At 41.3% G+C, this 13,299-nt stretch overlaps 1 protein-coding gene across 13 annotated transcripts in view; it reads left to right on the top strand.

Moving 5' to 3' along the window:
- Window positions 1-13,299, top strand: part of CTNNA3 (catenin alpha 3) — a 566,694-nt gene that overhangs the window by 295,410 nt on the left and 257,985 nt on the right. For all 13 annotated transcript variants that reach the window (XR_014156848.1, XR_014156849.1, XM_081862982.1 and 10 more), the window contains 2 exons: window positions 7,862-7,942; window positions 9,741-9,893. Coding sequence is in view for 11 of the 13 variants with exons in the window: in XM_081862982.1 (XP_081719108.1) it covers window positions 7,862-7,942; window positions 9,741-9,893 (234 nt within the window). In the remaining 2 variants the exon portion in view is untranslated. The remainder of the gene's footprint in view (window positions 1-7,861; window positions 7,943-9,740; window positions 9,894-13,299) is intronic.

Genomic DNA, 13,299 nt, shown 5'->3' with positions numbered 1-13,299 from the left:
TTTAAGTTAGAGGGGTTGGTTTTTTTGTTATTATTTCCTCTATCAAAGGAATATGAAACCGCAGGGAAACAGATGGCTCTGAGAATTCATCAGAACAACCACCATGGAATAGCATCGATGAAACATTGGCACAGTGGGTAGGCGGACACTTTCATTTGTAAAAGCACAGAGGATCATGGATATGTCAAATGTAAACACAGCAATATATCTTATACAGGACACACTGACCAAGCAAGTGTATGAACTCTATTCTCATTTGCTAGTTTCACTAACCAGCACCTGTGGTGATTTTGAATTTGTTGATAAGCTGATACTAATGCACAGGTTGTCACCCAGAGGCTGGGCATGGCTTTACGCACAACTTGGAGTGGAAACTGGAAAGGAGCTGTGCTGTCTCTGGTATAATTCCAGGACTTTTAAAATAAGGATTCTTCTAGAGTTGCTGAGGGAAATTAAGCTTTGTGATCCTGAGATATGCAATAATCCGCTCCAACCAGATTTCAGGCATAAATGAGAGGAAAGAATGAGCAAAATGTAGACAGTGCCTCACAGATCAGGCCCTTGTCAAACAGACCCCCATCTTCTGCGGAGTCCAAGGCCTTCACCCTTGGTGAATATGAAATTTTTTATATATGCAAGATTGCAGTATAGTGGTACCTTGGTTTGCAACCACTTTGGATTACAACCATTTTGGATTACAACCACGTCAAACCTGGAAGTGTGTGTCCCTTTTTTTGGATTGCAACCCATTTTTTTTGGATTACAACCAATTTTTTGTGGGGAGGCCCCATTGGCGAAAGTGCGCCTTGGGTTACAACCTGTTTTGGTTTACAACCAGACCTCTGGAACGGATTACGGTTGTATACCAAGGTACCACTGTACTCTTTATGGTTTCAGTTTCTGAAATCAAAATGGTAGCCTAAGCACAAAGGGTGGAATTTGATGTTGTGCTCTTCTAAATATTCTGTCTACACAAGGGGCCATGGTGAAATGCTAAGTAACCCTTTATGTACCCAGGGCAGTTGCACAACCATCTCAGCATATGCTGCTGTGCTGGAACTCGGTGTGAGTGAAAGAGGAATCTGTTTTAAATGAATTTATACTCAGAACTTGGCAGTATTGAACCACCTCTTGTACTGAGTGGCCACTTATATGTAACCTGCTTGTGTATTTGTTATTTTTACAACGCCTGACCAATTTTATACTAAATTATACATAAGAAATCTTTATTATGCATATAATACAAATAAATAGTCAAGCTGCATGTGGTACAATATTTGTGCAGCATACTATTATCTCTACATATGTATATTAATACATACATATTTTTATACAGTTATATGCATTGCTGTATGTATCTATGTGTTGATTACTTGAGGCAACCTGGGATATACACGGACGTGTGTGTGTGTGTGTGTGTGTGTGTATCAATCATATGTATAATAATGTGAATAATGATAAATTTTATATGTGAACATTGTTCCTATTTTTGGTAACTCCAAATGTGGGGTGGTGGAGGGGAACTTGCTTCTTGTCAAAATTAAGGAGCAAGATGGGGATTAGGAAAAAAACCCCTAAAAATATAAGCTTGACATTAAAATTTTAATAAAATTAGTATTTTCCTGAGGCAGCCACATTCTTGTTTGTTTGTGTGTGTGTATGCACGCGCGCACATGCATGTGCCATGTGACTAGGCCCTGGTTGTGAGGCAAAAGTGAGTATTTTTACTTTATCCACATTTTCTGGTATTTCCATTTTATGAAAGATGTCAACCCCCAAACTGTTTCCTTTTTGTTTGGATTAACAGGAAAATGTTAATTTTATTTTTTATCTGAAAACCTTGGTTAAAAAAAAAATCAGGCCTGACAGTCAACTGATTACAAACATTACAATATCCAATGAAGAAAATGTAGAACACAACATTTAAAGGTGAACTGATTTATTGTGACATTTTTTAAAGGTGGCATAGGATTTTTTGTTTTTTGTTTTTGTTTTTGCTACATCAGACTAACACAGATGCTCTTGAGATATTTAATTAAGATAAGTTTTCTTACACTAAGGTGCTGAGACAAGTAATTTATTTGGACAAATTGTTCTAAATGTATAGTGAACCAAGGGATTGAGAGACATACCGGTACTTTGCTTGCAGTGTTATCAACACTGCCTAAAGTAACGTTTACAGGAGAAACATTCTGCAAAAAATAACAATGAATGATGCAGTTCTAAGCATGTTGTATAGCCTTGTGTGCGCAAAGGCAGAGGATAATACTTACAATAGAGATGTTTAACTTGTAAACAGATCCCATTAGTTCAATTGAATTTACTTCCCAGTAAGCAGCATTGTAGCCATAGTTAATCATGTTTCCAATCCTAACCATGAGTTTTCTGCAATTATGTGGAAAAGAACAGTCCAGAGTCTGGACAGTTCACTCCCACTGGATTTTGCAAGGCAGAAAACTCTTCACTGATGTTATTCAAGAGCAGGACGACTCTTTCATTCCCAGAGCAGAGCCATAGCAAAACTGGAAGCAAACCATAGGGTCAAAGTAGAGGTAGGATGAAAATACTGGGACAAACAGCTGCTTTGCCATGGGGAATTCTGGTTGAGATAGTCTTCTAGCAAAAATGTAATCTGCTTAATGAGCTCTGCTTGAGGCGGGGGGGGGGGGGGCGGGCGTAGAATTTGACACTCAGGGAGGCTTTGTGACTCCCCAGGCCTATCTGACCTTTGGGGTTCTCCCTATGGTATGGTAGAAAGATAAGTGTGCCCTCTATTGCTCAAATTACTTTCGCCTCTGGCCTATCCACCTCTGGCATGCAGCCCTTGGAGGTTGCCCTTAGGCTAAAAAAGGTTCTCCATTCCCTTGTTTAAGGGTTTCCAGGCAAATATATATATATATGACAGTTAATCTTGGTTTACTATACTAGGATACCATTCTGTTGGCTTTGTAAAGGCTGCCAGAGTTTTTATGTGTGAACAGTGCCCTTGGTCAGGTGGTGTCTTTGCTTCTAGGCTTTCAGACCTCATATGCATTTAGAGTAGATTACATACACTTACTTTTTTACCATGTCAAAGGACCGATGATCAAATGAAATCTAGCTCACCCACTGCTGTTCTGTAGCCTGAACAGCAAACTTGCAGTAATGTTTTTGCAGTCTAGTACTTTCAGTGCATGCAATATTTTAATGAAACAAACAAAAAGTGTTCATTCTAGTTTTGTGTGGTGTTGCTAAAGGTTGCACATCTTCTATTATTTACTTGGGTACTTAATCCGGAAATTCATATTAGAACAGGTGAGGAAAGGGATGAAATGTCCTGAAGTATCTTTTCACTGTTGCAACATGAAACTTCAGCTCAATATGTCCATAGCAGCTTCTTTGATCACCCAGTCTCTGTGAAAATTGTAAACTGTCAAAATGGTGAGACTTCTGCAGATGCACGAAAATGTCTTAAGTGAGCCCGAGTAGTTTTCCCCATTGGAAACACAGTGAGTGAATTATTCCTTCTAGTCACTGCTGAATTGTTCCGTTATTGCAGAACCCTGATTATTTTCAGCATGTAGACCTGTAAACATTTTAAGTGGAGTTGGCCCAAGACATTTTGCTGCCTGAAGCAGAGCAGCAAATCTGCCCTCTTCAAAATTCAAGGTGCATAATACCCAAAATTGGTCAAGTTATTTTGGCACCTCAGGCAAAAAAAAAATCCAACAAGCACCTCTCCTTCTCCCTGGCAGCAAAAAATCTAACATATTTAATAATATACCAATTTGTTGCCATTTCACAACACCCAAAATCAGCAGCCAGAGGCAGCAGTCTCACTCTGCCTAATGATAGGCCCAGCCCTGAAAAAAAGTTTTTTCCCCAGTGCCATTGATTGATCTTAATGTGCCTTAATTACTTATAACATTTCTACCCTCCCCTTCTGCGGAGGAGTTTCCTAGGCTGCTGAACCTCACAACACCATCACAAGACTGAGAAATAGTGACTTGTTCAAAATTACAGGGTTTGCTTCTTGTCTCAGTGGTGGTTTGAAGGTCAGTTTTAGGGGTATAAACAGACTGGAGGGTTTGGATTGGATCCTGATTTAGTGCTTCAGAAAACAGCCTGTCAGTTTCAGGCTGAATCTGATTTGGGGAAAAAAAATGAGGCTTCTTCTGCCAACATTTCCCAAAATTCACTATTACTGTGAAATAAAAGTATCTATAAAGGGACGCGGGTGGCGCTGTGGGTAAAACCTCAGTGCCTAGGACTTGCCAATTGCATGGTCGGCGGTTCAAATCCCTGCGGCGGGGTGAGCTCCCGTTGTTCGGTCCCAGCTCCTGCCCACCTAGCAGTTCGAAAGCACCCTTAAGTCCTTAGGAGGACAACCAAATTTAAGCACAAATTCGACCCACAGCTGTGAGGCATTCACGAGTTTTTTTGCGGATAAAATCCTATTGCTCCGCCATGACCTCCCTGCCAATTTAGATACAGTGACTGAACTGGAGGCCCCTCGACTGACTTCAGGTCCAGTGTTGGACCATTTCGATCGGATACTCCCTACTGATGTGGATAGATTCCTCCAAGTTGGTAGGCCCACCACCTGCCTCCTTGATCCGTGCCCGTCTTGGCTGATTAGGGAGTGTCCAGATGTTGCGCGGACCCCCCTGGTTGAAATTATCAATTTGTCCCTTGACACGGGGACATTCCCAGGGGAACTGAAGGAAGCAGTGGTGTGTCCACTCTTAAAAAAAACTTCATTAGATCCCTTAGACCTATCCAATTACCGCCCAGTTTCAAATCTTCCATACCTGGGTAAGGTAATTGAGAGAGCGGTTGCTGAACAGCTTGGTAGGTTTCTGGAGGAAACATCGGCATTAGATCCATTTCAGTCCGGTTTCCGTCCTGGTTTTGGGACGGAGACGGCTCTGGTTGCCTTAACAGATGATCTCCGTAGACAACTGGATTGAGGCAGGTCAGGACTGCTGATCCTTTTAGATTTGTCAGCAGCCTTTGACATGGTCGATCATGATCTTCTGGACCACCGCCTCACAGACGTGGGGATACAGGGCATAGCCCATAACTGGTTGTGCTCTTTTATCTCTGGTTGGGGACAGAGGGTGGCACTAGGGAGGGAAATGTCGTCGCGCCACTCCTTGGTGTGTGGAGTGCCGCAGGGCGCAATTCTCTCCCCGATGCTTTTTAACATCTTTATGCGCCCCCTTGCCCAGATTATCCGGAGCTTTGGGCTGGGCTGTCACCAATATGCTGATGACACTCAGCTCTATCTGCTGATGGATGGCCACACCGACTCGACCTCGAACACACTAACCAGATGCTTGGAAGCTGTGGCTGGATGGTTTCGTGGGAGCCGATTGAAACTAAATCCTTCGAAGACAGAGGTCCTATGGCTAGGTCGGGATGGCATGGGGATGAGGGACCAACTCCCTTCTCTTGCGGGGGCCCAATTAGTGCCATTGCCTTCCGTTAAGAGTTTGGGTGTAATCCTTGACGCCTCCCTTTCCATGGAGGCGCAGGTTACAGCAACAGCCAAGGCGACATTTTTCCACCTTCGCCGCATCAAGCAGTTGGTCCCTTACCTTTCCCGCCCTGACTTGGCCACAGTGATCCATGCGACGGTCATCTCCAGGCTTGACTACTGTAATTCGCTCTACGCGGGGCTGCCCTTGAAGCTGTCCCAGAAACTCCAGCGGGTACAGAATGCTGCAGCGAGGCTCCTCACGGGGTCTCTGCCATGGGAGCATATTCACCCAGTGCTTTTCAAGCTGCACTGGCTCCCGGTGGAGTACAGGGTCAGATTTAAGGTGCTGCTTTTGACCTTTAAAGCCCTTCACGGCCTAGGACCCTCGTACCTACGGGACCGCCTCTCCTGGTATGCCCCACGGAGAGCCTCAAGGTCCATAAATAACAACACCCTAGTGGTCCCGGGCCCTAAGGAAGTTAGATTAGCTTCGACCAGAGCCAGGGCCTTTTCAACTCTGGCTCCGGCCTGGTGGAACGCTCTGCCTCATGAGACCAGGGCCCTGCAGGATCTGATTTCTTTCCGCAGGGCCTGTAAGACAGAGTTGTTCCGCCTGGCCTTTGGCTTGGAGCCAATTTGATTCCCTCCCTCCCTCTCTTTTGTTTCCTTTTTTTTTCCTTCTCCTCCTGCGATGAGGCTACATTTTAATATTTTAATGTTCCATTATTTTAATGTTGTATTTTATTTTTGTTTTTAAGTTTGTAATCATTCATCTTGTTTTTATTATTGCTTGTAAGCCGCTCTGAGCCCGGCCTTGGCTGGGGAGGGTGGGGTATAAATAAAAAATTATTATTATTATTATTATTATTATTATTATTATTAAGTGCAAGTAGATAAATAGGTACCGCTTTATAGCGGGAAGGTAAACGGCGTTTCCGTGTGCTGCACTGGTGCCGGTTCGCCGGAGCAGCTTCGTCACGCTGGCCACGTGACCCGGAAGTGTCTGCGGACAGCGCTGGCTCCCGGCCTCTAGAGTGAGATGAGCGCACAACCCTAGAGTCTGCCAAGACTGGCCCGTACGGGCAGGGGTACCTTTACCTTTACCTTTACCTTAAAAGTATCTATACTTTTTCCTTTTGCAAGACATAGTTAAGGTTGAATAATGAGTTGGGTATGTCTGTATGCAGGGTGGGGGACAGGGAAGTTAGTGGAGGTAGGATTTATTTTGGGATTGCAAAACATGGTTGAAATTTGCAGGCACAGTAGCACCTCCAGAATGGATAAGGCCTGTCAGGTTACAGGCAGAGGATTATTTTTGTGCTGGGCGCCTTTAAAATTTGCCCCACCACAGAAACCTCCATAAATTTGATTTTTGGCAGAATTGGGTGAAATTTGCTGCCAGGTTAGAGGAAATGAATCCTGCCAGATTTCAGAAGGACTACTGTAGTGGTTTTCCTTCAAGGACAGCCTTTACAGTTTTCTGGTGGGTAAAATCATCATCTCTGATTACAAGCTTGAAGTATCAGTCACAACTGAGCATGCTCCCCACCCCACACCCCTACCCTGGTATTTTCCTTAAGGTAACATCAGAGATGTTAGGTTTGCTTTTTGTAGACAACTTTTCTGCAGTGGCTTTCCATTTGTGGAATGTTTTCCCCAGGGAGGTTTGGCTGGCACCTGCATTATACACCTTTAGGCGTCGGGTGAAAACAGTCCTCTTCAACCAAGCGTTTGGCCGATTAATATATGAGACCCTTCTAAATGTGCTGTTGGAGGGGGGTTACTGGTTTGTGTTTTTCTTGTTTTTATTTTATGTTTTGAGGTTTTTTTTTACCTTGTGTTTTTATGTTGTGAACCACCCTGAGATCTATGGATGAAAAGCGCTATTCAAATTTAATAAATAAAATAAATAGTACTTATGCATTACATAGTTATTTTTAACTTGTAGAAGTTGGAGCTATTTCTTTATTTAACTCTACTGTAATTAATTGTCCTATGAAAAAATATGTATATTCTAATGGAGCCCCTAAGCAGCGAAATGTGCAAGGGGTTGGGCATTGCCCATATGAATGTATGTTATGGTTAGCCTGGATATACTAGATCATTATGAATGTAAGTTGATTGGAAATCCTTGAAACCAGAAGCATATATTTATTGCAAGTACATGTGGCCTGAATGAACAAACCACCCTTGTTGAACACAGTACTTTTGTACCTTTTGTTATGTTCAAAAATATAATTTACTAAAGTAGATTGAATATATTATTTTCTAAAGAGAAATTATGGTAGTGAGAAATGCTAGTCTTTAAGGTGCCATGGGACTCTTTGTTGCTTTTATCAAGATGTTAAACATACTAGCTTTGTATGCTCAAAATTTTCTTATTTTCTTTTTTCTTTCCAGGCTGACAAAAAAGAAAGGAGCAATGCCTTGAATATTGCAATAGATAATATGTGCAAGAAAACAAGAGACCTCCGCAGGCAGGTAATCTCCTCAGGGGAAAAGTATGTTTAATAGATAGGTCTGCAAGCAGTTATAACATAAAATAATAATTATGACATGCTTTTGTTTTATTTTACGGAGACACACTTTTCTTTAAGAAATGCAGATGGAGATTAGGGATGCAGGTTTGGAACAGTGGAAACACCAAAAGTCCAAGATTTAGAAATATGTATTCAAGGGTCCAGTGAGTGGTCTGAGAATACCTAATGTTGCTTTATTGCTTGAAGGTGTGGGCTTAGTCAGTTCCTTGGATGACAGATTCCATTATATAAGAGTGAGAGATTAAATAGTCCTAGGGCAAAGGCACATGACGAAGCAGCATTGCTGAAAGCTAAGCAGATCTGGATCTGGTCAGTCCCTCCTGCACAGCAATGTCTGTTTTGAGAGAAAGGATGGAAAACAGAATAACAGCTTTCTTCTGTGAAAATGATTCTTTCCATACTGGAGGTTGTTTAAAAGCATCCTTACACAATACATTTTAAAAACATATTTACACAATGCATTAAAATAAAATTAAAACTAACAGCCATAATCTAGCATAGTCTTGCTGGAATATAATAGTCTTATTTATACCCCCACAAACCCAGACAGAATCCTGTTCCTAATCTATGCTTAGTATAAGAATATTAAATTGATTATGTGATGGAAAAAGGCAGGTTGATAGGCAAATAATTTATGTTGGGTGCCAAAGGCGACAGAGAACCAGTTTGTGGATTCATCTTATATGTTGTACATGTGTGATTATAACATTGAGTGTGCAGATCTGTACACATACATTTTACTGTTCATATCCAGGAACATTTAGGTACCGAGTACTGTGAAAATCAACTTACAAGGTGAAATTCACTAAGTTCTACTAGGCACTAGAAAAAGTGATACTCTCCCCAAGCATTTGTAACAGGAGGCTGAAAAATACACTCTTAAATCTGAGATTGTTCTTTGAAATTGTTGGTATCCATCTTTCTAGAAAGACAATAGAAAAGTGCACCTTCGGGGGTAAAGTCAAACCATTGGAGAGTTACAGCGCCTGCTGTGGCTGTAGAGACAAATACAAGAGAGACCTGTTTTATTATTGCAACTGGGGCAGATGAAGGCATCCAGTTTCGCTGTTACAGGTCTCCATTGTGTTTCTTCTCTCTGAGCTCCTCCCAGCGGTCATTTCCAGTGGTCATTTCTCCACTGGTTGCTGCTGTGGATACATGACCTGAATGTCTGTCCCCAGGCACTGCAGTCATCCGTAAGGGATTCTCACATGGTGGGGTTAATGTTGCCAGCCTTCATGTCACGTTTGCAGACATCTTTATAACACAACTCCCTTACAGAGTTGGCCTGGTGCCTTAGGCCAGCTACCCATAAAGCACATCCTTGGGGATCCTGCCATTTTCCATTCTATGTACATGACTAATCAATAAAGATCCCTTCTCTTTAAAATAATTTTGAAAGCACATTGTTTCATTTTGCATCACATTTAGTATTTTTACATGTACTGATAAGAGCAAGAGTCATATTTCACAGTGAATAATTTAACCCAGTTGATTGTGTTAGTAGTCAGTTCTGACATAAAGCAGGAGTGGAGGATCTTGTGGGTCCAGAGCAGCTTAGATGGGGGCATGGGGTGGGGCAGAGGAAATGGAAGTCCCATTGCATTAGCAAAAACTATGTGCACAGAGCATTGGATACAACCCAAGGTTTCTTATTTGCAGAGTACATTTACTGCATAGCATAACACACACGAAATACCATGATATATGATTTAATTAATGGTGCTTTCTTTCCCCAGCTCCGCAAAGCTATCATTGATCATATCTCAGACTCCTTCTTGGACACAACTGTTCCACTTCTTGTGCTCACTGAAGCTGCCAAAAATGGAAGAGAAAAGGAAATAATGGAATATGCTGCTATATTTAAAGAACATACGTGCAGGCTTATTGAGGTGAGTTTGTTGGTAGTACAGTGGACCCGATGTAACCTTAGCTTTCAGTAATCGCTTTGTATTTTTGTCCCTTAGTAAAGTACAGTGACTGCATTAGTGACTATGTTCACAGCAGCATATTTTTGGTTTTCCCTATTATGCATTTTTTTGTATGGCCCTGCTCCATGTTTGTTCATGTGGAAGTGTTTGTAGCATACTGCTGTTTTTCTTGTAGCTATTATTGGAATCTTCTGTGCGTGTTTTGAATAGTCCTAGAGTCTTTAAAATAATGTTAGGTACTTACTGTCTAATTATTAAGAGAGATTCATATAAGCATATTCTTTCACATGTGGATAGTGTACAGGAGTGAACAGACTTTGCATTTGCAGGATGTACTTTGTTTTTTATTAGAATCCTGACATCTACTAACTGGAGTCAGGTGCCAAATAGTAGCTCAGGAAGGGGTAGGGAGAAAGCCACCCACTGCATCCCATGAAACATATACTCGTATGACTGAATCTGAAGTTCTCTTATACCCCATCTCTCTCTGTTTTCTTCAGCTTAGCAGGCTAATTCCTTGGCACCTATAAAAGTTTCTAGGTTTGCTTACCTTGCTGTTTTGAGCAAACAGAACTGCCTTTTCTAGCTGCAGACTGCCTTTGCCTCACTCCACCCCCAACTTTACTGAAGCCTGGTCTGAACTGAACCCATGCAAGAGAACTCAAGAACATGTGCTCTTCACTTTCACAATCAGAATCAAGAAATCATGGAAATTATTGTCAAGTGGTGTGTGTGCATGCCATTGAACTTAGAAGAGACTAATCTGATAAATTATTTGCTACTCTGGACGCTGCAGTCTTTCTGCATTGTAGGACATGTGAAAGTGTGGCAGGAAAACTTGGGAGGAGCTTTGCTCCTGGATGATGTTGCACATGCTACTAACACCACTGAGCTGATGTGCAATTGACTGAGTGAAGTGGGCAGTTCATTATAGGAAGAGTTTTCAACATGGGAATAGAAACCCTCAATAAGATTCCCATCTCCCTGCTAGAAACACTTTGCACAGTGAAGCAACCCTCTCCAGTCTCAGCCAATCATATGGTGTCTTGGGAAGTGTTGCTGGCGCATGCCCAGGGGTGGAGTGAGCCCCATGTGTACCAACAGGCACCTTTGTGTGTTCTGCGATAAATTTCTGAATAAGGTAGATGTGTGACATATCCTTCATAAATACTACTGCGTTTTGCTCATCTTTCTTTGGAAAGAGGCAACACTGCTATAATTTGAAAAGTTACTGGGGGGATTTGAATTCCTTAGAGTTGCCTCTGTGACTACTAGTGAGATATTCTGCTAAACAATTTGTTTCACAAACACAGTAATAAGCTTTGCCTCACCCATAGATGAAAAAAGAATTAAACAGATGCTAAAGTGGCTGCTGGATGACATTGTCTATGCAATTCTACACTTCCTCTTACAATAGAAATTCAAGCTCAATCACTCACTTTTTTCACAAGTATTTCATTTACATTGAACAATGTAACATTCACACCCACCCACCCACACCCATTTGCAAAAGGCATTTTATTCTGACTTAGAGCTCCAAAAGGAACCCTCACTGCAGGCTGGAATAAATAAATACACAACTAAAACAAGCAAATACAAATATAATTTATTCACAGTCCACCAAACACTTCATTTGTGTTTGGTCACAGAATTTACAATACATAATGTTGTTAAAAGAGAAGAACATCAGGAAACAAGCATGGAAAGTCAAAAGGAAATTGCAATGGTTGGAAATTTTGTAATTTGATTACTATTTTTTTTAAGTCCTCCAAAAAGAAAAAAGATCAACAGATACTCTTATTATTCTGGAAAGGATTATGTAATGATATATATAAGAGTTTATCTTGCCTCCTGATAAAAACTATATTTAAAAAGAACATGTGGTGTAGAATCCACCTCTTAATTATTATAAGGGCAATATCTGTGATTTATGGGAATTTTGCTATATTGAAAAGTTTTAAGTGTAAGGTATTAAATATGCCAGAGAAAAAGCTTTAAGAGCAGATATCCATTTCAGATCAGGCATCCCATTCTTAGAACTAGAACCCCGCAAACCCAGTGACTGGGGTAGAACAAGACCTCTGGTCTGCACCGGACTTTGCGAGTCAATATTCATTGCTCTCTGTTTGGCAGTTTGTAGATAACAAATTAGAAGACAGAAGTTCAACTGACACAAGTTTTGCAACAATTTCTTCATCCAGGCAGACTTGTCTATCATTTCCTGGAATACAGAGGAACTGGGAGTAAGCAGAAGATAGCAACAGAGCCAAAATTTAATGGACTAGATCCAATAGCTCAAAGAATTTAGACCAGTGTCCAAATTAAGAGCAGCACCAGTAACACGTCTAGGAATGCCAAATATAAACCAAAAGAAAATAGGGTTGAGCTCCTTCCATGTGCATTTAAAAGCATGGAAACCAATTAAGTGCTCCAGAAATTGTATCCGTGATGCAAATTTGGCTTTAATAACTCTACTGGTCACTGGGATAAAACTTTCACCCTTATAATCAGCAGATCCAACCAGGGCAGTCACAATATTAAAAACAGTTTAAAACAACTTAAAATCACAAAAATAACTACACACTATTCACCCTGCAATATTCTGCCCTACACTGTCTTAGTAAACTGACTATAACTCTATATTATATGCCTGCAAGAGGCATGCCACCTAGTGAAAGGGGTGAACCATGTTAAATAAGACAGTGGATGTCGGTATTGGGATGAAATAGGTCACAACTTATTGAAAACAGATGTAAACAGGTTTTGACAAAGGCACTGGGTATGTATCCAAGATCAACCAACCCACCTGCTGGTTGATAATGTATGGGCCGACTTTGTGGGAAAATGTTGCCCCCCCCCCCCAACATACTCCTTCCAGGGCCATTTCTTGAAGATCTCAGGGCTGTTAGCAGCATAAAAATACAAAATACATAAAAAACAAGAAGAAAAAGCAAAAACAATAGCCCCCCTCCCACAAGCACATTTTAAAGGATATAGAAAGTTAATCAGCCAAAAGCCTGGTTGAAAAGGATCATTTTCACCTGAACCTCCTTGGAGAGAGCATTTCACAGATAGGAAGCCACTGCAGAAAAGGCCTGTTCTCATATTGCCACCCTCTGGACCTCTCATGGAGGAGGCACACAAAGACTCTGATCCGGGCAGGTTCTTATGGGGAGAGGTGATCATAACGTACATGTGAATTTGTATGGGATGGGTGAGTTACGAATAATTCCTGTGTACAAATGCAGCTTCCATGGTTTAGTATGTGTAGGCGTGAAGTATTAGCCTTGACTGTTTTCTGTTTAAGGAACATGCCTTGGACAAAATCCATTTTCTCAAAAGAGTGCCTCTAATCACGAGAGAAACC

Source organism: Podarcis erhardii (genome assembly GCF_964252035.2).
Source record: "Podarcis erhardii genome assembly, chromosome: 5".
In the NCBI taxonomy this organism is placed as follows: domain Eukaryota; kingdom Metazoa; phylum Chordata; class Lepidosauria; order Squamata; family Lacertidae; genus Podarcis; species Podarcis erhardii.
The sequence above is the reverse complement of the archived record's forward strand: the minus strand, read 5'-3'. Positions and strand labels throughout refer to the sequence as shown.